A 27,944-nucleotide genomic window follows, 5' to 3' on the forward strand; every position below is an offset into this window, starting at 1 on the left:
GGTGATGTGTTGACTTGATGATGAGATGTTTATCGTGATGTGTTGGGATCTTACTTGTGAATTGCATATATTGTCATGGTTGATTGTTGACATTGTTGCCATTCCATAAGTTGATTATGTTATTTGAATTGTTGAGTCGATGATCTGTTGTTGTGACATGATGATAGTATAATTGTGAATTTGAATATGTTGTCTTAACTGATTAATGATGTTGTTTCCGTTTTGAAAGTTGTACTATATTGATAAGTTGTTTTGCGGTGAAACTTGTTGTAAGATGTTATGTGATGCGAAGTGGTGAAATTATGCATGATCTATATCTCCTATATTATTTATCATGCATTCCTTTATATTGTAAGATATCTCACCCCTTTGCTGATATTTCCCCTACCATGGGAAATGGGCAGGTATTCAAGATTAGTCGTGGATGTTCGAGGTTATTGATGTGAAGTCTTTATGTTGTGTTATGGCTAGTCGAGTTGGTGTCCATTGCTCTGATACGTAGCACTCGGGGGGATTAGTCGATTATTACTTGGTTGTTGTATTCTATGATGACATTTGTGATAAGTTGAATATAAAGATGTTTATAATTTGAAATTGGAAGATGTTGGATAAAGTCTTGTTTTCCGAATGCTATGTATCTGTGTTGATTGCAATATGAGTATGTTTGTTGGTTTAAGTCGAATTGTGACATCCCATCTTTGATGAATATTTTTAAATGCACTCTGATTTTCGCTTATAATTGTGGGGTAGATTTGGGGTGTTACATAAGGTATCCTGTGTATATATTGTTCGATAAGCATAATCATTTTATACGCATATTGCTTCCGCCACACAATCAACATTTTTTTCCAACTTTGATAAACTTTTCAAAACTCTTTTGACCGTTCATTCTCATATTCTCACCCAACACAAGCAATGCTTGAGGGACTCACTTTTACAAGTCATATATGAGGGATTCATCATTACAAGTGATGCTTGAGGGATTCATCCTTGATAATTCTTTTAGGATCCATTAACTAAGGATACCACTTAGAGCGCAACCAGTTGAATTTAATCACTTCACCCTTTCCAAAATGCCGTGCTTTAGAAATTATGGACTATGAACTATTTGATTGAACCTAGAAAGGAATGCTCCAATGAAATACAATGGGTCGCCCGGAACACTCGAAGCAGGGTTAGTCGCCCGGACTGAAGCGAATGCAATTCGCTAAATAGGGTTAGACCCAAAATCCATGATCAACCTCATTTGATATATGTTGCTAGTGAGGTGTCCAATGAATAGCGGTATGAAAATATCAGTCAAAAAGGGAGAAACATCTTCTTCTAGTTTTGAGGAATACTCATTCTTCCTGTACTTCCATGTTGTTGATCATAAAAGAGAAAAGAAGAAATACACAAAGTTTCTCACAATCTCCGCGTCAACGGGTTCTTTCTCTCAACTATTCTAAGTGAAAATTTTAATTTGATCTGATCCAATTTTATGCAATTTAATTTAGATCAGTTTTTGAATATCCAAATTACAAATTATAATTTTTTTACTAGTACAAATATTATAGAAATATTAAAAAATAATAAGTTTGAAATAATATACTATATATGCAATAAATTAAAAATTAGAAAAACAAAATAAAAACGGCTGATTATATTTAAAATAAATAAATAAATTAAAGTAATAAATAATAATAATAATAATAATAATGATAATAATAATAATAATAATAATAATAATAATAATAATAATAATAATAATAATAATAATAATAATAATAATAAAATTCAATATCAAGAAATAATAAATTAAACTTAATATATTATTTAGTAAAAAAAAATTAAAATATATGAATGTATTTCAGGTTGATTAGATTTTAGAAAAGAAATCCAAAATTCGTTATTGACAGTCAGCACCTCTTCCAACGACAACGTATTCACCGTCAACTATAACGGAACTAAAGTTACTATCACCGCCACCGGCTTTGCCTCCGTCGTCGAAGGATGGATCAATTCCACGCTCTTCCGCGGCAGCAACTACCTCTGCCCGCGTCTACTCATCGCTGGCCTCGCCACCGATCCTCCGTAAACGCATTGCGTTTGTCACCAATGCCTAATTTTCATCTCTCTCACGCCGATCACATTCCGGTAAGTCTCCGTAACCGTCCTCGGATTCAAAGTTGAGCATAGATAAGATATCGGAATGAGTAATTGGAACAAAATCTCAGCGGTGATCGAATTGATTATGCTTGCGTTGAAGCTTGGAGGAATCTCAGAAGTGCTTTTGTAAGTAAATAAGTTCTAATTAATCAATTCAAAGTCTTCTTTGTTGTATAATAATTTTTTCATGATTCATATTGTTGCCTGTTCTACAAGAATACAAGATCATAAATGAGAATTTGAATTGTCTTCATTTATCATTTCCAGGAGTTTATAGGTCATGCAATGAGAAGCTCACACACATATACCGGACCCGGTCTGACACCGACATGTTTGACACATGTAATAATTTAAATTAATTAATTAATTAAACGTAATCCAAGTGTCGTGTTGGTGTCAGTGCTTGACAATGACTCCGACATGGACTCGCCTTTTTTTCATAGGTGTAAGTGCTACATAGCATTTGATCAATATTCAATGACGATTTGTTCTTTAAGCTAATGAAGGTCCTTCCTTATCTTACTTTTTAATGATATACTCAATTGAATGTAGAGATAAAATCCACTTTAAAAGCAAAATTAAAATCGGAGTTGTTCAATCTAGATCGATCGGCTCTGAGCTGCCCAATGCATAGGTGTGTGGAAATTGTGATCACAGACTAACTAAGTTCTCAAAGATGATGAATGAGATCATCAATAAACAAATTAAGATATTGTTTCTTTTTTTTCGCACTAAAAGTTACCTTTTTGGTTTGATATATATGGGGCCATGATTGAGAACTGAGGGGAGAAGGGCCCATATAAGCAAAGGTTGCTAAGGAAGATCCTTGGCTTACTTTTTAATGATTTACTAAATTTGATTTAGAGATTTAAATAAAAGGAAACCAAAATTTTTTAAATCTATCTTGATTAGATGAATATGAAAGATTAGTTTTGGAATACCTTAAACTTATATGAATTCTCATTACTTTCATTCATTCATTAATTCATTGTCTTATGTTAAAGTAAAACTAGTTTCCTTGGTAGAGTAAAAGATTAACATGTTCTTTAAAGTAGCTGATCTTATGCCCTTATGCCTGATATATTTAGATTATAATTTTTTATCATTCCATTTGCATCCTATAAAGTTGTTCTTTGATGATATAGAAAATCAAAAGTATAATTGCTTACTCAACATGAATGAATGTTTTTTATTGTCGTAGGAAAAAACCTTTAAATTCAAATGCTTTCAAATTAATTTCTGCATCAAGAAGCTGACAATGTAGAGCAGAGAATTTTTACAAGAAATCTAAAGAAGCATGTGAATATAATAGAGGTGGAATCAATCAAACATTACTGGAGGGGGAAATAGAGGTATGTGATCTTTAGTTATGAAGAATGAACTTGAATGCATCATTACATAGATCCTAGTTATGAAAAATTAGGTTTTAATGCTGAAGATGAGTTCACTTCCATCATCATGAACTCATTATTTCTCAGGATCAATACACATACACTGCAATAGGATAGGACCTAGAAATTAAAAGTCACTTAAGTATGATTTTGTTTTAGCATAACTTCCTTAATCACTTTTTCCAAGTTCATGTATGAACAACCTCCAGGTCTTGTATCCTCCTCCACCTTCTTCTTTAATTCAATTGTCTTTTGCCTCATCTTCTTTCCTTTCTCTCCCACCATCAATTCAATGACCAACTTCTCCACCTCCTCTCTCTTAACATTAGTATCGATTTCAATTCCAATCTCCCATGTATTGCAGATATATCTACAGTTAGCTGTCTGATCAGTAAAAAATGGCCAACACAACATTGGAACTCCAGCACATATGCTCTCGGTGGTTGAGTTCCATCCACAATGAGTTAGGAATCCACCGATTGAAGGGTGGCTTAACACTTGCTCCTGATGACACCAGCCCGCAATTAGGCCTCTATCCGAAATTTCATTCACAAACTCAGATGACAAAACCACCGAGCCACCGATGACAAGGTCAGGCCTAATGATCCACAAAAACGATTGCTTGCTATTGGCTAAACCCCAAGCAAACTCTAACAATTTTTCCGGAGTCATAACTGTCATGCTCCCAAAATTCACATAAACAACAGATCCTGGTTCCTTGGATTCAAGCCAATCAAGACACTTATCATCTTCTTTCCAAAGATTAGTACTTAAAGATGCCAAGTGGTTTTGTGGACTTTGATATAAAAATGAAGATAAAGGACCAATTGCGTAAACGCAAGGGAACTTAGTCGACAGAACATTCAGTACATCACTTTCAAGTTCATTGGAAGTATTAAAAATTATTGCAGAGGCTCGATGAGCCCTTTCTACCGTTTCATTGATAAATTCTATCAAGGAATCATTTGGATCTGTAATCCTTATAAAGTCTGGCAGATCTTTCAGTCGGAAGTCCTGCAGACCTGGAATACAATCTACTTTAGCGTCCAAATATCCGTTTGTCAAATAACTCTCATCTGCATATCAAATTTATAAAAGACGTTAGCTTGAAATTGAATCTCCAAAGTCCTAATATATCTCATATGTACACTTTAACTACATAACACCTATGAAGAAAGAAAGAAGATTAACTAATTTGTTACCTTTGAGTGGTATGAGACCTTTATCAAATAATGTTGGTAAATGCAAACCAGACAAGAATGTACAAGCATTGGCTGGACTAAAGAAAACAATAGTGAGTGAAAGTTCTTCAGCAGCTTGTATAGTAAAAGACATGCTACTATCAGAAACTATGCATGTAACTGGAGGGACAAGACCAGAAGTTGCAGAGTCATTAAGTCTAGCAAGAAGTTCGCGGAACGGTTTGATGAAGTTCTTTCTAATTGATTTACAAAGTAAGAATATGTCTTGGCTAACATCACCATCAGCATCACCATCTGTTGGAGTTAAACCATCTGGAATAGTCTGAAAGCTAAAACCGGTGAGACCATTGATGGCTTTCGGACCCCTTGATTTGAGCAAGCGTTTGTGATTGTATTCAGTGTTGACAAAGGTTATGTGAAAGCCTCTAAGGTGAAGAAGCTTTGCTAGTTTGATCAACGGATTGATGTGGCCTTGAGCTGGATATGGAATTAACACAGCATGTGGTTTTTTATCACCCATTTCTGTTCTGAGTTCTTGTGTTTGAATGTAGAGCAAAGGGATTTGCCAGTGGTTTAATAGGGATAATGTCCAACCTTTCTTGGATTTGTGGAATAGAAAATAGAGAAACAAGACAAGTAAAAATTTCAAATTCAATGAGATAATAAAATTTAGAAAATAGTAGACAAAAGTTTAATACACAAAATTAATTTAATCTATTATATTTTTTATTTTTTATATATTATAGTATTTTTAGAACTTTTTAGACACAACTTACAAACAAGTCATCAGGATCAATCCAATTTAATACATATATAATTTTATCTTATGTCATCCAATTTAACTACTAATTCTCGTCCCTTTCTAAATTTCTCCAACTTTTTTTGTCTGTAGTCTCTTCTTGTCTCTTCTTTATTGTCTCTTCTTAAGAGAGTAAATTGAGTGATTTGGCACAAAAAAATTTAAAATATTTTAAAATTATGGCTTTACAAGACATTTTAAATTTAAGAAGTATGATTTGAGACATTTAAAATTTAGGAAGTATGATTTGAGAGTTAGTTGGTATTCTAATTCTTATATTTTGGAAAAATAATATACAATATCAAGAATTAATATTTTATTAATTATAAAATAAAATAGACATGTAATTTCTACTCTGAATAAATATTTTATATCATTGAAAGTTAGGACTTAATACTACAAATTGCATTCATTGATATAAAAGATAAATTTAAGTCATTTTCTTAACATTTTAAAATTATAAATAAGAAAACTAAATAAATAATTGAAGTATAACTGATTTTTACTCTGATGTGTGATGACAATGAAAGAATACTAAAACAATTGTTATGATAAACATTTGTTATTATTTAAAACCTAACAAAAATATTAAACTAACAAAAATGTCGAACCAGTAATTACGTATTGGATGGCAAACACTGTCATCATATGATTGTGGACCACTTCCTTAAGTTTCAGTTTTCTAGTTGAGCTAGAAGACATTTTTACTCTAGTACAAGTACAAGTATAACTAATTTCTCACGTCATCAAAGATTCTAGTTGTACAGAAGAAAACATGATATATGCCAAACTATCAGTCCCTTCCAAAAAGGACTCAAGATTATGTCCAAAATTACATTGAGAAAAATCTAAGAGTTCACCTTTATTGTGCACCTCTAGTGATGGATCTGCTGTCCCTATCATAATCAATTTTTTGCTGCCCATTTAATGCTAATGTTAGAACTTCTGCCTTAATTGCGGTCCGCCCCTAGTCGTCTTAATTGCGGTTCTTTAGCTTGCTTCATTGCTGCCTCTAACACCTTCATTGTATTGGCTTTAAAGGGGGTGGATTTAGTCCCTCATTGCTTAAAGATATGGTCGGTGTTGTGTTTATTAATGGGAGCAATCCTCACCCTACAAGTTGATTTTGTAGGGATGAGTTAGGTCCAACCTAAATTCTAGATAGTTCATTGTTAGATTTGTTGTAAAGAAAAATTGAACCTAAGTGTTATCAAAGTTCAGTAAAATTGAACTGTAATAATTCGTTTTGAACCGAATCAAACTAATATAAAGATTTGGTGCAACCATTAATCCGTACTGTGACAGATATTTTAACAACATGATTGAATTGGTTCAATTTTGTTCTTGATTTGTTGGAAACAGTTCAATGGTTCGGTCTATGCTTTCTTTTAAAAGTTCTAGATACAACTAGTACTTTTAAAAGATGCATAGTTCTTATTTGACAATAAAGTACATTAAATAGTAGAAAAACATTTTGGTGTAGTACAATGCCGCATGGCTGAAATAATTCTAATTAGGTTTAAGCAGCACTTCGTTAATAACTTTGTCTAAGTTCATGTATGAACAACCTCCTGGACAAGTGTTCTCCAAAGCCTTCTTCTTCAATTCCATTGCCTTTTGCCTCATCTTCTTTCCTTTCTCTCCCACCATCAATTCATTCACAACCTTCTTCACCTCATCTCTCTTCACGTTTTTATCGATTTCAATTCCAATCTCCCATTCATTGCAAATATATCTACAATTTACTGGCTGATCAGTAAAAAATGGCCAACACAACATTGGAACTCCGGCACATATGCTTTCGGTAGTTGAGTTCCATCCGCAATGAGTTAGGAATCCACCAACTGAACTGTGGTTTAACACTTGCTCCTGTGGACACCAGCCTGTGATTAGGCCTCGATCTGAAATTTCTTTCACAAACTCAGATGACAAAATCACTGAGCCATCAATGACAAGATCAGACCTAATGATCCATATAAATGATTTCTTACTATTGGCCAAACCCCATGCAAACTCCAACAGTTGTTCTGGAGTCATAATTGTGGTGCTGCCAAAATTCACATAAACAACAGATCCAGGTTTCTTGGATTCAAGCCATTCAAGACACTTGGTATCTTCTTTCCAAAGATTGGTACCTAGAGATGCTAATTGATGATTATTTGGAGCTTGGTTCAACAATGCAGGTAAAGGGCCAATGGGGTAAATAGAAGGAAACATAGAGAAGAGAGCATTTATTACATCACTCTCAAGTTCATCAAAAGTATTCAATATGATAGTAGAGTCTCTATCAAATCTATCTGCCATATCAATTAAGAAATTTAACATGATATCATTTGGATCGGTTGTCCGGATAAAGTCAACAATGTCCTTCAAACGAATGTTTTTTAACCCTGGAATCCAATCTACTTTAGTTTCCAAATGTCCATTTGTTAGATAACTCTCATCTGCATATCATAAATATCAAAGTTAAGTTTGAAGTTCCGTATAAATACGCGCGAGTGTGTATATACTCGCACATATACATTATAATAATAGTAATAATTATTGTATATATACACATACTATATTCCGAAGAAAAAAAAAACACTTAATGTAACAGTACCTTTGAGTGGTGTGAGACCTTTTTCTACAAAGGAACGGAAGTGCAAAATATGCAATAAAGAACATGCACTTGCTGGAAAAAACAAAACATTTGGTAGTGCAAATTCTTTAGCTGCTTGTATAGTAAAACTCATCATGGCACAGTCAGAAACTAAGCAAGTAACATGTGGAATAAGACCAACATTGGCAGATTCATTAAGTCTAGAAAGAAGTTCACAAAAGGGTTTGAGGGAATTCTTTCTCATAGATTGACAAAGAGAAGGAAAATGTTGAATAACATCTTCATCACCTTCCATTGGAGTTAAACCATCTGGTATGGTCTCAAAGGTAAAGTCTTTGAAGCCATCAAAGGAATCAGGACCTCTTAATGTGAGCATGCGTTTATGGTTGAACTCAGTGTTGACAAAGGTTATGTGAAAACCTCTAAGGTGAAGAAGCTTTGCAAGTTTCAACATTGGATTTATATGGCCTTGACCTGGAGCTGGAGTCAACACAGCATGTGGTTTTCTCACTGCAAAACTCTCCATCTTTGATAATGTTCTCTGTTTGTATGTTATGTGTGCAAGATATGAGGTGGAGGAACAAGTGATATAAGCATGTGCTTTAATAGAGAGAAAAAATGACAATTTTATAAAATTTATAAATACTAAAAAAAAAATACTAACAGAAAAAATCTAGGAGATGCCATTATATGTGTTGGTGTCTGATTATATGACATGTCGGACACCACCAAACACACCTTTAATTAAAAGTGTGCTGCATAAGTACAATATTTTTTTCATACGCCAATGTTATTAAGGTAGCTGTAGTTATGTTAATTTCTAGAGTTTGAATTTTGAACCATTACTTAAATCTATCTCTCTCTCTTAATATCTCTAACTCATCACACACTAATGGAGCCACCTACTATACTGTTGGCATTGAATTCTTTGATAGTACCAATCTTTATGGCATTGAATTTTTTTTCTTTTTTCTTCTAGTAGTAATAGTGTGTCAACTTACATTATAGAAGAAGAAAAGAGGATATACCTAAAAAAAATGAACACTCCAAAGATAGAAGAAAAGAGGATATACCTAAAAAAATGAACACTCCAAATAGAAGAAAAGTGGATATACCTAAAAAAATGAAAACTCCAAATTAACGTCTATTAAGATCCATAAGTGTATTTGCAATGTAAAAATAATAATGTGCCCAACATTTGCAAAGGACCAACCTTTTTTTTTTCAATGATTAGCATCATTTGAAACATTTACATAATATTCTTAGTTGTGTTCTAATTTAGGTTAACTCAATAAATTTTTTAATGGGTTAAAGATTAAGAAGGAAAAGTCTCGATTCAGGAAAAAGATAGGTAGAAGATTTATTTCTACAATTTATTTGATGAAAGATATGTTATTTCACCAAATTTAATAGGTCTGGCATTAGAAAAGAGAGTCAAAATTATAATTACTATCGTCGGATTTAGAAACAAGAGGTAAAAGAAGCATTGAGTAAAAGTATGGTGGTTGGGTCAGACAACATGTCTATTGAAGTGTGGAAAATTCTTGAAGATAGAGGTATTAAGTTGCTCACCAAACTCTTTAACGAAATTATGAGGGCAAAACAAATATCGAATCAATGGATAAGAAGTACTTTAGTTCCAATATATAAGAACAATAGGGATACACAAAATAATGCAAATTATAGAAGGATTAAACTTATGAGTCATGCCATAAGCTATGACAAAGAGTGGAAGCGATATATCTATTATGACGTGTGATAGAGCAATATTAGATGAACCAATAAGACTTGCACATAATTTTATTGACTTGGAGGAGACATAAGATAGCGTTCTTAGAGAGGTTTTGTGGAAAACTCTAGAGAAGAAGTGGGTTAAGATTGGATATATTCAAGCTATCTAATTTATGTATGAAGGGGTGTTGACTAGTGTGCAGACACAATGCAGAGAGACAAATGATTTCTCCATTACGATAAGTTTGCATCAAAGTTCAACCCTAAATCCCTACATTTTAATTTTAATTTTTATGTACTCATAGAACACATCCAAGAGGTAGCACCGAGATGAATACTTTTTGCAAATAACATAGTCTTACTTGGAGAGTTGAATTAAGATTTAAATGACGGGTTGAAGACTTAGATATGAGTTTTGTAAATATAAGACTTTCTCTTAAGTAGGAGTAAGATGGAGTAATGGATGTAAGTCCAACAAAACAAGAAGTATTTCTAACCTAGAGGTAAAATTTTGAGACCATATCATCCCACAAGTCACACACTTTTTATATCTTAGGTGTAATACATAATAGTGGAGAAATAGAAGGAGATGTAAACAATTGAATTCAAGATAAGTAGCTGGAATTGAGGAGAGCTTTAGAGATTTTACGTGACATTAAGGTACCGCTCAAGTTCAAGAAATTTTTTTATTGGACTGTGGTAAAACTTGCAATATTGTACGAGACAAAATATTGGACGATTAAAAGTTAACACGAGAATAAATGAAGTGTACTAGAGATGAGAATGGTGCGTTAGATTTGTGGTAAGACTAGACATGATAAGATTAAAAATGACATTATAGAGTGTCGGGGTAACACCTATAGTAGAAAAGATAATGAAAAATTGACTTAGGTGGTTTGCGCATGTAGCGAGAAGACCTATAAATTTTGTGGTAAGGATAGTAGATTAGATAGAGAGGAGTCAAACTGGTACACATGAAAGAAGACATGAAAAATCTATAAAAAAGCATTATTAAGAAAGATCACGATACTAACCATGTGGATATAAGTATGATATTAAATAGAACATTATGACGGAAACTAATTATGTACACGACACAATTTAGTGAGATAAGAATTGATTGTTGTTGTCATTGGCTCGACTAAGCAAACATTACAAATCACTACAATGAAAAAATATGTTGTGGCGTTTTTTTACTGCAACCGCCACAATAATTGGAATGCCACTGTTTTTATTCTTCCATATGTGTCAGCATGCATGATCTGCGACAGTTTGAAAAACCGTCATTACTATTTTTTACAGTTACTTAAATAGTTATTTGCGACACTTTTAAACAATTGTGAATTTTATTTGGTGTTTAGTTTTCAATGCTGATTGCGGCGGTTTCAAATTGTCGTGAATTTTATTTGCTTTTTCGTTTTTAATGTTTTTTCGACGCTTTTGTTTTAATACTAATTGCAACATTTTTAAACTGTCATGAGTGTGAAATTGTGATAGTTCAAACCGTCACTAATTTTAAACAAACTACTAAAATTTACAACCTTCTCTAAATTTATTAATTTAAATTTTTTTTAAAAATCCAATATAGCTGTAAAATTAATTGCTGAAATATTCATTTTTTATAAGAGCACAAAAACAAAATCTTTTCCCTTACAAATAATTAATCTATGGAAAGAAAGCAAGTGATGCTATGCCAAGAAACCAAGTGATGGCATGCCAATTATATATCAGCATTAATAACTTCAAGAAAATCACACTAACAAGAAATGTACTTATGCCTTTTAAAAATTCTTTGCCATGTCCAAACTCTACAGCCAAAAACCACAACAATAATAATCTGCAAACCAATTACATATAAACCTTTTTATTATTGTATTTGTTGCATTATACATAACATAAGGATAATAATAAATAAAAGAAGTAGTGTTTCATTAGTTTTAACCATATGGATTAGCTTTTTTTCTGTTTCTATTTTGTCAATCTAGTCCTGGAAGTGAATGTACCAGTATTTTCATGATTAAGGATTAATATCGGAATATGTAAGTAACATAATTAAAAGCATATGTTTTCATGAAGTGATCTTACACAAGGTGACAATTTGGATTCTCTCCTTTATCTTAGACGTGACAAACAAATTACATGGCCGTGTTTTTCAAGGGAACATTTTTAATAATGAGAAATACTTGCATGGATACGAACCTAAATCCATATTTTTAGACACAACCAATAAAAAATGAGAAAATTGATATTTGTTAAAAATTTAATTTCATTTTTAATTGCTATCATGTGTGTGTCGTGTGTGCGTGTGTGTGTGTCGTGTGTGTGCCGTGTGTGTGTCGTGTGTGTGTGTGCGTGTGGGTCGTGTGGGTGTGTGTGTGTGTGTGTGTGCGTGTGCGTGTGTGTGTGTTTGTGCGTGTGTGTGAGTGCGTGTGGGGCGTGTGGGGCATGTGTGTCGTGTGTATGGGTGTGTGTGTGTGTGTGCGTGTGTGTCGTGTGTGTGCGTGTGTGTGCGTGTGTGCGCGTGTGTCGTGTGTGTCGTGTGTGTGTGTGTGTGTGTGTGTGCGTGTGGGGCGTGTGTGCGTGTGTGTGTGTGTGTGTGTGTGTGCGTGTGCGTGTGTGTGTGTTTGTGCGTGTGTGTGAGTGCGTGTGGGGCGTGTGGGGCATGTGTGTCGTGTGTATGGGTGTGTGTGTGTGTGCGTGTGTGTCGTGTGTGTGCGTGTGTGTGCGTGTGTGCGCGTGTGTCGTGTGTGTCGTGTGTGTGTGTGTGTGTGTGTGCGTGTGGGGCGTGTGTGTGTGTGTGAATAGATCAGACCGACTAATGCGGGTCAACGGTCCAGCGTATATAGGCATAGGTCAGGTCAGACTTTTTATATAAATAGAAAAGATCTAGACTTTTTATAGAGAATTTCTTACATCACTCCTTGGGGTTCTTAGGTACCATGTGCGTTTTCAAAAAAAAAATTGGAGGTGTATCTCCGGACGCATTTTTTTACTCAACGTTGGTTTGATCCGTAGGTACATTTACAGAAGCATTCCTGTAATGTATCTCCGAAACCATTTTTTATTAACTCCCGTCAGACTCTCTTCTCCTCCCTCATTATAAAACTTTTTCATCTCCCCTCTCCAAACACTCTCAATCCTCGAAAATCATTTTTCCACTAAACTTACTTTTTTTCTCTCGAGTTCGACAAGGGGCATCAACTTCAACGATAAACACACTCCAAATCATTCAAATTTCAATATAATCGGTAAAATTTTGAGTTTTAAAGATATTGTTTAGCATTTCCCGTTAAAGAGTATGAATATACTTTTAGGTGTAGAAATTCTTAGATGGTTTTAGAAATATAGTTTAAAGACATTGTAGGTATTGTTTGTTGTGTAAAATGGACGATCAGGGCCTCACTAATTTGATTTTCAAGGGTTTCAGACGCCATTGTCGCGTTTGAAGAGTTGAAGAAGGTTCAGAAGGTGCATCTACGGAACAAGTTAACGTTAGGGTATTTTCGTAGATGCAGCTCTAGAACAAACTCATATGTTATATATGTTGAGTTCTTCTGTATCTGTATCTACGGAAGCTTTTCTTATGTACATATCTAGAGTTAATAATGGTTTTTTTCTTTTGTTTTTATAATTTAGTTGTATCTAATTCAAATTTATTTTTTATACCTTGCAGACCTTATGGTTGATAGGACGGAGAAACTCATACATGGGAAGAGGGAGTTGACGCCTGTGTTCCAACAGTTCCAATAGAGGCCACAGATGAGGCTACGTCACAGCCTACTCCGCAGCCTAGTGCACAGGCCCCATCCACTTCCACTTCTTCATCCTGGAGGCCTCGGGATGCCGGTGATGGTACATCACAAACCTCGTCCTCCCGTAGACCTCGTCGGGATAGTTCTGTACCACTTCTTGCCGATGATGTTTCTCCGGTGCCACCTCCAGAGGGTGATGACCCACTGGAGGAGGATGCTGATGAGGGTTACCTAGGGGTCCCTCCAATACGTCACTACTAACAGGGTACGCCAACCATACTGCCAGACATGTTTGGGATGGAGAGGTAACGTTGCACCCATTAATTCTTTAGTTTTTCATTGGAAATTTATCATTCGTAACATTAATTGTTATTAGCATTATTTTCATTGGAAATTTTCAAGATAGGTCGACCCAAAATTTCTTTAACCATTGGCAGAAGATATTATGTTTGGAGCAGACACAGGAGGCGTGGTTCCAGGATGTCCTCACAGCCTTTGGTCTGAAGGACCTTTGTGAGATCGGGTACAACCTGATCCACAACGTGATGCTTATGACTTTTGCGGAGAGATGACACCCTGAGACGTCCTCCTTCCATCTAACTCATGGAGAGATCACGATTACATTGGACGACATCTCATGTCTATTGCATATACCTATCAGGGATGCCCTTATCCGTCACGGTAGGATGACAAAGGAGAAAGCGGGAGAGCTTCTGGTTGAGGAGCTTAGGGTTGATCCACTAGATGCGCTTGAGGAGGTGGATAAGACCCGCGACGCTCACGTGAGATTTTCCTTCCTGTTGCGTAGATTTACTGAGGCACTAATTAAAGCATGACAGGATGATGGTGATTTAGATGAGGTGAGATACACAGACTTAAATATTATTAGAACTAAATTTAACAAATCTAAAACCAAATTCACTTTTCCAAACTTCATATAGTTTCTAATAGGTGTGATGAATCATTTTTGCTTAGCAACGAAGTACATTAAATTGAAGAAAATCAAAGAAGTAGCAGGATGATGTATTGCAGAAAATAAATCTAATCCTTTTTAAGCAATACTTCATTGATAACTTTGTCTAAGTTCATGTATCCTCCTGGACTAGTATTCTCATATGCCTTCTTCTTCATTTCCATTGCCTTTTGCCTCGTATTCTTTCCTTTCCCTCCCATTTAATTCATTAACAAGTTTCTCCATCTTATATCATCATGATTGTTACGATGATAAGTCATTGTCACAATCATCATGATAGTGACGATGATGAGACAGACTTAGGCAATAGATTAATGTTATTTAAAATAAACTAGAAGAGAATGAATCAATTCTATGAAAGACTTAGGCCATTGAACCATATTCTATATGTTAAAGAGCAAGATATGAGTTATGACATGCATGCAATTCGAAAAATAGTGGTTTGTTTAGGTTGTTTTGCAAGAATAATTTAATTTTCAAATTATTTTCTTCTTCATCAATTTGAATGGTTGTATTTGTTTAGTGAGGTGTATGGAAAAAAAGCAATATATATTATACAATTAACTCAAGGTACTTTCCACAACGGTTATCTATTGTAACTCTAACTAAATGTTAGTTATATTCCAACTAAATCATTGCTGCTGGGTTTCGAACTCATTACCTAAATATATATATATCACAACGGTTGTTTAGCGTAACCATTATGATAGGTAGCACGTGTCATGCCTTATTATCACAGATACACGTCATACATACAATCACCCCTTACCTTACAATAGTTGGTCAAACATTGTGATATCCCTTTTCAAACTTTTATAGTATGGCTTTTCTGTTGTAGTGAATAAACTAATGACACATACCATGAATTTATGAGGAAGAATGATTGAACTGAGGGTAAGAAAAAAGACTCAAGTAAGTGATAATCAATATTTTTTATGATTGAAAGGTCAATAATTGAAGAAATCTATCTACTACGACGTGTGATGGAGAAATATCGGATGGAAAAAACAAGACTTGCTTAATTTTTATGGACTTGGAGAAGATGTATGATAGAGTTCCTACAGAGAATTTGTGAAAAACGTTAGAGAAGAAATGAGTCAGAATTGCATATATTCAAGCTATCCAAGATATGTAGGAAAGGGTGTCAACGTGTGCGGATACAGGGTGAAGAGACAGGCGATTTCCCCATTACAATAGGGTTGCATCAAGGTTCAACCCTAAACCTTACCTTCTTACTTTAATTTTGGATATTCTCACATAACAAATCCAAGAGGTAGCACTAAGATGCATGCTTTTTGCATATGACATAGTCCTACTTTGATAGTCAAATTAGGATTTAAATGAGAAGGTGGAGACCTGGAGACGAGCTTTAGAAACGGATGACTACTGCCAAAGAAGTAAGAAGAGATATATGGAATGTAAGAAACAAAAGAAGAAGCCTTTCTAACCTAAAGGTGAAAGTTGGAGATCATAACATATCATAAGTTATATGGTTTAAATATCTTGGGTCTATAATACAAAATGATGGAGAAATGAAATGGGTGTAAACCATCAAATTCAAGCTGAGTGGTTGAAATAGAGTAGGATTTCAGGTAATTTATGTGACACAAAGGTACCACTTCAGTTGAAGGAAAAAATTAATTTTATTGTGTTAAGACTTGTGATGTTGGGTGAGACATAATGTTGGACGGTTGAATCAACGCGAGAGAAACACTACTATGAATAACATATTTTATCTTGGTTGGGAAAGTGTTATTACCTCCTAATCAACCCCACTAGGAAAAGATATACTAAGAGAGGAAAGATTTGATACAATAATATCCTAAATAATACCACTACAAAAAATATATCCATTTTACGTCGGACGCGAAGGGGATTTTACCTCAGTTATAGAGGCTAGGTAACAAAAGGCTTCATAAAAACCACCACCTTACCCCTCGAATTTTGAATAACTGAGGATATATGTGAAAAGATCATTATTTTGATCCCTATCAGCAACATTTTTTTATTTTCATAACTATGTAACACTCGCCATATACATCTCTGTTTTAGTTAATAACCCAGAGAAAAATTCAAGTATTTATGCCAGATTTTGTTAATACCCGAGGGATATAACCAATTTTTTTCATGAATCTCATTTTAACTGACCTAATTCATTTTTTCACAGAACCTATAAATTATATGGCATAATCAGATAATTTGTATTTTATCAAGAACTTAACACTGAATATAAAATTTACATTGCTTACAAAACTAAATGTACAATACTTATAATAATATTTGGGACACACAAAATCTCTACTAAGAGAACTTATAAATATTTGATACATTACATATTTGCACCTATAGGGTGCGTTTGATTTGCTAAAAAACGAGGTACTGGACAGAACAACTTTTTTATACTCTGTTTGATGCAAAAACTAATCATGGTACTGGACAAAAAATTTGGCAAGGTACTGGACAAAACCATAATTTCTTGTCCCCCACTAAACCATGGAACAACTTTTTGTCTCAAGCACTAATTATAAATAAAAAAAATCAAAAAATTATTTTTTTACTCTCTTTCTGATTATTTAATATTTTAATTTATAAATATAATATTAATATTTTATATATCAAAAAATGTTATAATAAAAATTACACTGTTGTCCAGTACAGTAACCATCAAACATAGTACAATACAAAAAGTTATCATATATTGTTCTGTACTGTCTAGTACCGTTCTGTCCAGTACTTCATATTTTACAAATCAAACGCACCCATAATGACAAAACATTTATACAATGCTTACAACAACTAGGAAAAACTATTGTTTATGAATTTCATGATAAGATAGAAAAACTATTGTGGAAATGGTTTTTCGTCGCAAAACCCCTATAATTTGAACAAAATTTAAATTATGATAAATTAACAACAACAACAACTGTTGTGATAATGACAAGGTTCAATTTTAATCAACACTTTTATATGTAAGGCAAACAACAGTAGCAACCCAAATAAATGGCTTTCAACAGTGATAATCAAAAAGAAAAAAATATTAGAATAAGGCGAAAAAAAGATGAAAGATTTGTTTATCCAGTTCGATCAAAAGATCAACTCTGATGGAGAGAGCAGTTTTTCAATTCAGATTTCCACCATTAAAAACACAAAAACCCGATGTAAAGCATCTATTACTTGCATATCATGTCTAATCAACATCTGAATATCCAATGGTATCAGTGTTGCCTCTATCACATAAAACAAGCCCTTTTTAGGTGATCATCCTTTGATATACTTAAGGATTCGAATAATTGCATTCCAATGGTTGTCACAAAGAGAGTTCAAGAATTGATTACTACCCTGACTGGAAAAGATATATCAGGTCTAGTCAAGGTAAGATAATTCAATTTTCTTATAAATCTTAGATATCTTATTAGATCATTATATGGCTCAGTCTAATTAAGGAGAAACTTTACGTTAGGGTCCATAGGAGTGTCATTCGGTTTACAATATGTAAGATTTATTTCCTTCAAAATTTCTAGGGAATAATTCCTTTGATAGATAACAATACATGACTTTAATTGAGATATCCCAACTCCTATAAAGTAACTAAGAGGAGGAAAATACGTAGTCTGAAAGTTATGAAATAAGTGTTGTTTTAAAGTCCTGATTCCCTTAGAATCATCATCAGTAATTCAAATGTCATCAACATAAATCACTAGATAAATATATTTATATAATGATGAGCATTTGTGAAAACAGAGTGATGTGATACAACTTCCTGCGCGTCCATTCCCCTGGAGAAACTGTGTCCCGTCTAAGGCATCTGCGTCAGCAGGTTCCATGGTCAGATAGTAATGCACATCACAAACCCTCGCCCTACCCAGCAGGAACAACAACTTCGGGGAAACTAATATGGGCCAATAGCAGGGCCCAATAAGTAAAGCCCATTAATGGAGAGAAATGTCTGTCAGAGAAATGGTTGCCAACAATCCATCCTATTTAAAGGAGAACAGAAGTCACCCTCAAAGTATAATTCATTTTTCTATTCAAATTCCATTTTCACTCTGTTACTAATTTGAATGTTAGAGTGATAACTTTGCAGGCCAGCCTCTATTCCATTACATCACAGATCAACCTATATTCCATTGCATCGAAAGTTTCGGGCCATAGTTACTTAGTGTAGATCCAACTTCTCTTATCTTCATACATTTCGAGAGCTGAACATATTTGATAAACGTATAATAATAATAAAATTAGGAAAACTCTTAATCCACCCCTTAGCCTCTTATGCACCACGCGAGTTGCCAAAAATGTCCTCTGCTTCCGTAGATGTATATCTGGAAGCACCTTTTTTGTCAAAGTTCATTTGTTCCGTAGGTGCATATACGGAATTCTTCTAGTTATGCATCTATGGAAGTATTTGATCTTATATTCGCGACAGACTGTTTCTCCTCCCTCATTCTCATATCTTTCATCTTCTACTTTCTTAATCTCTCTCAACCTCAAAAATCAAACTTCCACCAAACTTCATTGTTTTCTCTCGAGTTTGGAGGTGAACGTCAACATCAACATCAACGATTAACACATTCCAACAACTTCAAAACTTAATTTAATCGATAGATTGCCTCTCTGCAGCAGTGTATGGAGCCGTGGTTTCTGGATGTCCTCATAACTTCTGGGCTGAAGGACCTCTGCCAGATTGGGTACTATATCATACATAATGGGATGCAGATGGCATTTGCAGAGAGGTGACACCCAGAGACATCGTTGTTCCATCTGCTACATGGTGAGGTTACCATTACTTTGGACGACATCGCATGCCTCCTGCATATACCTATATGGGGTACCCTCATTAGTCACAGTAGGATGACGAAGGAGGAAGCGAAAGAGGCTCTGATTTAGAAGCTCAGAGCTGATCCTAAGGACGCGCTTGAGGAGGTGGAACGAACCCGAGGCGCACACATGCGGTTTAACTTCTTGACCCGAAGATATGATGTCGAGCTCCTTGCGGCACAATAGGCTGCTGGTGACCCAATAGAGGTGGAGATACACAGACAACGTTTGCTGAGATGTTACTTCCCCATGATCATTGGCTAGGGATAGATGCCTGGCTACACTGAGGCCGTGCTAGTGCCTTCGTCCCCACTTAGAGAGAACCAGGTGTCGGATCCGTACTAATAGTATTTGGACCGCTTGGCTATCGAGGACACTTGATATGACTACTACGCTACTCACCGTGAGACGGTTCCGTGGGATGACGTTGCATTATATATAGGATGGTTAGCTGCCAGTTCGACCATCATTATTCGTTATCTTCTAGAGCGCGTCATGTGGCAATTCAGCTACTATCAGACGATATCTCGCCACCCTTTTGTCTCTGCTCCTACCTTGATGATCTGTCGGCCAAAAGATGAGGTCTTTGTAAACTTTAAGCATCACATGGTTCTGGATGAGATTCGGGCGTCTAGATCAGAGGTAGTATGGAGTTGCGCCGATGGGTACATCACTGATACTTCACGGTGTCACACCCCTACATGATCCCCACTGCAGCGGGACCACCACCCAGACCAGCCTATCAGGAGATCTTGCAGACTCATTAGTCTTAGTTGAACCACACTGACGATGTTCTTTCTCGATGTCGTGAGATACTTAACATGACGCATGCACACATTGCCGATGATTTCTTCCTTGAGGGGTCTAATCACAGGCATATACTGAATGGTATCATTAGGGTGGAAGATGGGACATTTTTGTATCATCGACATCGTGCCAAGACAGGTGGGACATTTGTGGTGGACGCAAAGGCGGGGCCAGAGGTAGAGGAAAGGATGAGGATGTTGTCCGACACACAGAGTAGTGATACCTATGATTGTATTTTGATTACATTTATGTACTTTATTTTGATTATGTATATGACATTATTTGGATGATTTATACGATGTATTCTTTTGGTGTACTATATTCCATTGCCTTTAAATTGCACTACTTTGATGTCCTATAATTTGATGTTCCATTTTTGTTATAAAATTAAGTTTTGGAGTGAAATGTAGTTGATTTAAAATACAACAGAATGTTCTGGAGGTACATCTACGGAAAACTCTGTTTTAAACACCTTCCATAGATATATTTACGGAAGATTTCCTGAACTGAATTAATTTACATTTCTCTAACGTTCACTATATGTTTTATGCTTCCGTTGATTCACCTCCGAAAAAAACCAAATTTTATTAAAAAAGTGTTTCCTCATACATATCTAAACAATCAGAGAGCATAATTAAAATTTTGTCATGGTGACTAAGAGATTGAAGGGGTGGAATGTGATATTGCCTAAAATTATAATTTAAATACAAAATCAAAATAATCAAACTATATTTGAATTTAATCTCTTTTTATAAAGTATACAAATGATCACTAAAAATAATTTGACAACCGTCAATGAACCTGCCCGAGAGTTGGCAGTATCTCCGTTTCAAAAATATATGGCAAGGGCCATTGATTATCCGCACTTTTTCAATGATAGCAATTTCACCGTCAACATTCACGGAACCAAAATTACCGTCTACTCATCTTCGACCTCTACGTTGATCCTCTCTTGTAAACATGTTGCGTGCAAATTCCTAGGGTTTTGGAACCTATCCCATCGGTTTGGGAATATACACAGATTTTGTGGTTCTCTGTGGATGAGATGAGATGATATTTGCAAAGTTGATGAGAAAGAGATTAGAATGAGCAACTGGATTGAACAAAATCTAGGCAATGATCAAATTGTTTATGCTTGCTTGCGTTCAACCTTCTTTCACATTCATCATTGGGAGGAATCAATCTCAAGGTATGTGATCTTTGCTACTAATATTTTACCCTTCTCATATATAAACTTGTAGTACCCAAGACTCAAGGTCCAAATGTGAGTCATCATTTGAACACCCCTGATTAAGTGAAAATCCTACTTTATAGTACAAATATTTGGTCACGTTTAGACTAGACTTTGAGCCTCGTTGTACATCCATGTCACCAAAACTTAAGGTTTTTTTTAGTTAAGGGACTAAAGCAGAACATTAAATTAAAGAACATTAAATTAAATTAAGGGACTTGTATACTAAATATGCCAAACTTTTATTATAACCTCTTTTTATAAACAAAGAAATATAGGAATGCTTTTTACTGGTATAGGGAAGAACCTTTAAATTCAAATGCTTTCAAATCAATTTCTGCATCTGGAAGCTGACAATGTAGAGCATGTGAATATAATAGAGGTGGAATCAATCAAACATTACTGAAGGGGAAAATAGAGGTATGTGATCTTTAGTTATGAAGAATGAACTTGATGAACTTGAATGCATCGTTACAATGTTTCTGACTAAAATGTTGATGTTCAGTGTTTACACTTAATAACATAGGTTGAAATTCAATATAAATTACTTGTTCCTGACAAAACTATATGTATTGTATAATATTAGAGAATGTCAGCTAAAGGATTTTTTTTTATGAAATGAATGATTCACATGATATTGGAATTCAAAATACTTCGAAAATTCCTTAGATTATTCCATCATCAGGAACTCATTATTTCCTAGCATCAATGCACATGCCTATACACTGTAATAAGAGAAGATCGAGAAATTAAGAGTCTCTTAAGTTTGGTTTTGTTTTAGCAAAATACCCTTAATCACTTTGTCCAAATTCATGTATGAACAACCTCTAGGTGTTGTGTCCTCTTCCACCTTTTTCTTCAGTTCAATTGTCTTTTGCCTTATGTTCTTACCTTTCTTCTCCACCTTCAATTCACTGACCAATTTATTCCATAAACTATTAATGTCTCTCCAATTTGTTCTCTAAAGTATACTCCTCTGGTCCTTAATATAAGAAAAAGTTTACTTTTTAGATTCATTGAAGAATCAATGTTATTGAACTATATATAGCCTAAATACATTGATTCTTCAATGAACATAAAAAATAAACTTTTTCTTATATTAAGGAGAGTCTAAGATATTTTTCTATCTTCCAATTTAGTCCTTTCATTAGTCACTGTCAAGTTGGCATCATTTTCTCTTTCTTACATGTAAACGATTACTAGTACATCTTTATTTGTAGAGTTTATTATTTAACCACTTAAATATGATAAGTATATCCAATCAGATAGGCATAATAAATCAGAAATCAGTGTTTCAAAGAGTTATAGTAGTAATATTTGGAACAAGTTATATTCTATGAATTTATTAAATACACATGTTTCTAAGGGACTACCATAAACCAAAGATTACTACTATAACAACAACAACCAAAGCTTATCCCACTAAGTTGTGTCGATTATATGGATCAAATTTCACCATAAAAAAAATTACTTATTAAAGGAAAAAAAATAATAACAATTTAATATAGCGAATTTGATAATTAACAATTAAACTTAATATAGAGGGGTGAAATTGAAGGATGAAAAAATAGTTTAGAGACTATTTAATATTCTAGTACACTTAAAATGGAGAGGGAATGATAATACAATGCTGCATTGCAGAAAATAATTCTAATTCTGTTTAAGCAAAACTTCGTTAATAACTTTGTCTAAGTTTATGAATGAACTACCTCCTGGACTAGTGTTCTCCTCTGCCTTCTTCTTCAATTCCATTGCCTTTTGCCTCATCTTCTTTCCTTTCTCTCCCACCATCAATTCATTCACAAGTTTCTCTACCTCATCTCTCTTCACGTTTGTATCGATTTCAGCTCCAATCTCCCATTCATTGCAAATAAATCTACTGTTTGTTGGCTGATCACCAAAAAATGGCCAACACAACATTGGCACTCCTGCACATATGCTTTCGGTGGTTGAGTTCCATCCACAATGAGTCAAGAATCCACCAATTGAAGGATGGTTCAACACTTTTTCTTGTGCACACCAACTTGCAATTAGACCTCTATCTGAAATTTCATTGACAAACTCAGATGACAAAACCACCGAGCCACCAATGACAAGATCAGGCCTAATGATCCACAAAAATGGTTTCTTGCTGTCGGCCAAACCCCAAGCAAACTCCAAAAGTTTCTCTAGAGTCATAACTGTGATGCTGCCAAAATTCACGTAAACAACAGATTCAGGTTCCCATGATTCAAGCCAATCAAGACACTTGGTATCTTCTTTCCAAAGATTGGAATCTAGAGATGCTAATTGATGATTATGTGGAGTTTGGTTTAACAATAAAGATAAAGGGCCGATTGGGTAAAGAGAAGGAAATATAGAGAATAGAGCATTTATTACGTCATTCTCAAGTTCATTAAAAGTATTCAAAATAATAGTAGAGTACTTATGAACTTTATCTGCCACATCGATAAAAAATTCTAAGGTGATATCATTTGGATTTGTTGTCCTTATAAAGTCGACAATGTCCTTCAACCGAATGTTTTTCAAACCTGGAATCCAGTCTACTTTGATTTCCAAGTATCCATTTGTAAGATAATTCTCATCTGCATATCATGAATATCAAAGTTAATTGTTTGAAGTTCCACACACAATTATGCGTATATAGTTGTTTATATATCCATAATAATCGTAATAGTTATTGTATATATGCACTTAAGAAAGAACTTTAAGTTAGCAGTACCTTTGATTGGTGTGAGACCTTTTTCTACAAAGGAACGAATGTGCAAAATACACAATAATGTACATGCACTTGCTGGAAAAAAGAGAATATTTGGTAGTGCAAAATCTTCAGCAGCTTGTATAGTAAATGACATGTTAATCTCAGAAACTATACAAGTAACTGGAGGGACAAGACCAGAAGTTGCGGAGTTGTGAAGTCTAGAGAGAAGTTTGAGGAACGGTTGGAGGAAGTTCTTTCTAATTGATTCACGAAGAGAATTCAAATCTTGAGTAACATCACAATCATCATCTATTGGAGTTAAACCATCTGGAATAGTCTCAAAGGTAAAATCAGCGAAACCATCAAAGGCTTTTGGACCCCTTGATTTGAGAAAGCGTTTGTGATTGTATTCAGTGTTGACAAAGGTTATGTGAAAGCCTCGAAGGTGAAGAAGCTTTGCTAGTTTGAACAATGGATTGATATGGCCTTGAACTGGATATGGAATCAACACAGCATGTGGCTTTTTATCATCCATTTCGGAGTTTCTGTGTTTGAATGTTGAGCGAAGGGATTAGCCAGTGGTTTTATAGGGATAAGTCAATTTTGTTTGATTCTGGAAAGGAAATAGAGAAACAAAACAAGGGAAATAAACTGAAATTCAGTCTGGGATTTTTTTTCTGTTAAAATGAAATAACCTAACAAAATTGTTGATGCAAACTTGTCTAGCCACCACTTTTTAATCTGTGAGAGAAGTAAAAATTTGTTGGCACAAACTTAAGTTTTGCCTTTGGTTTGCAATTGTGAGAATTGATTTGAATTAATTAATTTCACAAAGTTATTGTCTTTAAAGTAAAAGTGAATTTAATATAAAATAAATTATATTTAGATACATTTATGTAAAATTGACTATAAATCAAATCTTAAAGCAAAACAAGATTATACGACTTAATTGGAAATTCTACTTCAAAGAAAATCTTGGAGTCGGCGGAGGGAAGCTTAACAAAGGAAGCATCATTGTTTTTCGTTGGAAAAAAGTAGGCTCTTTGTACATTATTTAGGGAAAGATAAATAAGGGAGTGACCAATGTTGCTCAAGACACAAGAAAAGAAATGTGGCACAAACGACTAGGTCACATCAGTAAGAAAAGTTTGGAGATTCTTGCTCAGGAAAACACCTTCCAAACATTAAGGGTCAACCACTTGAATCATTTGAAAAATGTGTAGCAGGATAACAACACAATATCTTTTCAAAGATCTAACAAATACTTGCATGGAACAACAACCACTGAAGTAGAAGATATTATCCAACAATACCATCATAGTGGACCACCTCCAAGGGTTTCAGTTTCCTAGTTGAGCTAGAAGACACTTATAATATATTTGTCAGATAAAAAGATTCAAGTTGTAGAAGAAAACAAAAGCAAATTGATTAAAATAATTGACTTTTATATATATATATATATATATATATATATGTGTGTGTGTGTGTGTATTTTTATCAATAGTCTATTGGCTATAATTTGCATTTTGGACATCTGCCAAATTATTAGTCCTTTTAACAAATGCTCAAGGTTATCTCCAAAATCACATTGCATAAAATTCAAGTTCACCTTTTCTTTGCAGTTTTCACTTCTAGTGATGGATAAGTTGTTCCTATCATAAACACAACCCTCTACTCTCTTCATTAGTATATGTTTTCCAAGGTACAAGTTTAATGATAAGAGTTTGAGCTTTTAATTTTAAGGAGTAGAGTTTGAAGTTCTTCGAGATAAATATAAATTAGTCATTATTATTATTTTAATTAATATTTTGTTATTTTCACTAATTATAATATTCATTTTCAAAGACCAAATTGGCGAGGTCTTCAAATCATTGTTCAATAGGTTATTCAGTTAAAAAAATGTAAAGAATGAAAATTGGTAAAACAAACACGAGATCAACTTTGTCAATAATATAAGAAAAAAAATTTTGAGAAGACAAATTGTAATATATAAACTAAAAAAGTATGTAAAAAAATTGGGGGGATAGACCTAACTCAGTCTCAGATGATAGAAAAGAACATAAAAACAAAAAAAGAAAAGCTAAACCAAAACAGTCAAGTCAGTAAGAAAATCCCAAAGGCCAATCCCCTGAGACATAAATCAAGCGAATCTAAAATATTAAAAGTCAAATTGATCCCTAAAGAACTCTTCTCTAATGAAATGATCAAGGGAATCCCACCACTAGAAGTCCATTATAACTATCAATGATTAGCTAACTTGTCTGTGCGCATGTTTTTTTCTCTATAAATATGAGTGTATACCAAGTTCATACGAAGATTTTTGCTGTTAAACCATCTGTTTCTGAGGGTCCTGGAGAATTATCTCTTTGTTTTGCAAACATTAAATGGTTGTTTTTTGAGTCGCTCTGAAACAAACGTTTCATCAACCTTTAGTCTCTTCCTTCTCTATAGCTATCATGATTGAAATAATTTTTGTTCTCGAGACATTCACCTCACCTAAGTTGACTGAGAATCCACCTATGAATCCACCATGACGATCTCTCACTATAGCCCCTCCCGCAACTTTCCTATCTCTGGGAGCCATTTCTGTTTACTTTCATTCACATAATTCTCGACTTCTTCCAAATCACCATCATGAGTACAAGTATGCTACTTTGTGCAACATACATTCCTGTTTTTTAATTTTGGAAACACATCGCATTTCTAGTTAGCGAAAACCAATGAATCGTATGAGGCAAAGGTGAATAAATCGTCTTTGACTTTGAGGTGCCAACCTAGATTAATCATTCACAATAGGTCATCCCTTGTTGTTGGTAAAAATAAAATGCCAAACTTCCTAGTGACCTCTTTCCAAATGTTAACTGCAAAACAAAACTCAAATAATATGTGAGCACTTGGTTCCACCTCCTTGTTACATATATCATACATTGATACCATATTGCAATCTCTTTTCCTTAGGTTTTCATCACAAGGGATTTTTCCAAATCATGAATGAGGAGGATGGCGGGATAAAATTCTGCCAAATAAGTTTGGCGCACTCTATAGTATGCTGCTTTCTCGATAGATAAATAAAGGCCTCTTTTCCTGTCAGAATGTCATTGCTTGAGTGTATCCACACTAACTTGTCCTCCAGCTGCCTATTTCGAATCTGAGTAGGATTGATTTTTGAGGCAATTTCCAGAGAGTGATTTTAGATGAATTGCGGAATAACCCAAGTACCGTCTATTAGATCTGCTACTTTTGTAGACAATTTATGCCTAGCGTATGGCCCAACCAATTATCATTCCAATAGTTTATATTCTCGCCAATGACAATTATCTATCTCGTGTTATCCATTACTCTTTTGTAGTACCAACTAATTCGTAGACAAACAAGAATACCAACTTATTCTTAGACAAACAAGAATGTAACCGAGATCAAATCAACTGGAGAAAGGACCAGCTTTTAATTCAATATTCAAATATTGGCTATGATTTAACATATATATGCAATTTGAAAATTGCATATGAATATTCCAGTATTAACCCTTAACTATTGGAATAAATATTGGCTAATGCCAAATCTGAAAACTATTAACCATATCAAACATAATGTCAATGTGATACTAAATTTTTTTTTTTTTTAACTTTGGTTTACTGAAGTATGAAATTTATGTAGAACAGACTATTTAAATAAATTAGTTTCTAATTAATCTGTTTCTCATGATATGATGATAGTGACTTGGCTAAGAATGTAGTAACTGTGCAAAGATGAAATTATATAGTGTTAATCCCAAATAGAATATTGAACTTG

General features: G+C 34.3%; 3 protein-coding genes and 1 long non-coding RNA gene across 4 annotated transcripts; 1 reads left to right on the forward strand and 3 right to left on the reverse strand.

Annotated features, from left to right (window-relative positions):
* The first annotated feature begins 1,910 nt into the window (after positions 1 to 1,910).
* LOC131652859 (uncharacterized) lies at positions 1,911 to 4,026 on the forward strand. The gene is made up of 3 exons (XR_009298850.1): positions 1,911 to 2,274; positions 3,350 to 3,500; positions 3,904 to 4,026. It is a non-coding gene; the product is annotated as an uncharacterized LOC131652859 (long non-coding RNA).
* LOC131652858 (7-deoxyloganetin glucosyltransferase-like) lies at positions 3,326 to 5,447 on the reverse strand. The gene is made up of 2 exons (XM_058922840.1): positions 4,742 to 5,447; positions 3,326 to 4,615 (listed from the first exon to the last, which is right to left on the reverse strand). Exons 1-2 carry the CDS (start codon positions 5,259 to 5,261, stop codon positions 3,678 to 3,680), a joined length of 1,458 nt encoding a protein of 485 aa, XP_058778823.1. The 5' UTR covers positions 5,262 to 5,447; the 3' UTR covers positions 3,326 to 3,677.
* A 1,398-nt stretch (positions 5,448 to 6,845) lies between these two features.
* On the reverse strand, positions 6,846 to 8,792 carry LOC131652860 (7-deoxyloganetin glucosyltransferase-like). The gene is made up of 2 exons (XM_058922841.1): positions 8,143 to 8,792; positions 6,846 to 7,984 (listed from the first exon to the last, which is right to left on the reverse strand). The coding sequence occupies exons 1-2, from the start codon at positions 8,666 to 8,668 to the stop codon at positions 7,050 to 7,052; spliced, it is 1,461 nt and encodes a 486-aa protein (XP_058778824.1). The 5' UTR covers positions 8,669 to 8,792; the 3' UTR covers positions 6,846 to 7,049.
* Positions 8,793 to 22,980: 14,188 nt separating this feature from the next.
* LOC131652864 (7-deoxyloganetin glucosyltransferase-like) lies at positions 22,981 to 24,826 on the reverse strand. The gene is made up of 2 exons (XM_058922844.1): positions 24,174 to 24,826; positions 22,981 to 24,036 (listed from the first exon to the last, which is right to left on the reverse strand). The coding sequence occupies exons 1-2, from the start codon at positions 24,685 to 24,687 to the stop codon at positions 23,102 to 23,104; spliced, it is 1,449 nt and encodes a 482-aa protein (XP_058778827.1). The 5' UTR covers positions 24,688 to 24,826; the 3' UTR covers positions 22,981 to 23,101.
* Positions 24,827 to 27,944: the final 3,118 nt, after the last annotated feature.

Source organism: Vicia villosa, linkage group LG2 (assembly GCF_029867415.1).
Source record: "Vicia villosa cultivar HV-30 ecotype Madison, WI linkage group LG2, Vvil1.0, whole genome shotgun sequence".
Lineage (NCBI taxonomy): Eukaryota > Viridiplantae > Streptophyta > Magnoliopsida > Fabales > Fabaceae > Vicia > Vicia villosa.

Bases quoted from the DNA above. Each gene is read 5' to 3' on its own strand.
- LOC131652858 (XM_058922840.1), bottom strand. From the start codon at position 5,261: ATGGGTGATAAAAAACCACATGCTGTGTTAATTCCATATCCAGCTCAA. The intron at 4,616-4,741 runs GTAACAAATTAG...TTTGATATGCAG, and splicing joins AGGTCTCATACCACTCAAAG to ATGAGAGTTATTTGACAAAC.
- LOC131652860 (XM_058922841.1), bottom strand. From the start codon at position 8,668: ATGGAGAGTTTTGCAGTGAGAAAACCACATGCTGTGTTGACTCCAGCT. The intron at 7,985-8,142 runs GTACTGTTACAT...TATGATATGCAG, and splicing joins AGGTCTCACACCACTCAAAG to ATGAGAGTTATCTAACAAAT.
- LOC131652864 (XM_058922844.1), bottom strand. From the start codon at position 24,687: ATGGATGATAAAAAGCCACATGCTGTGTTGATTCCATATCCAGTTCAA. The intron at 24,037-24,173 runs GTACTGCTAACT...CATGATATGCAG, and splicing joins AGGTCTCACACCAATCAAAG to ATGAGAATTATCTTACAAAT.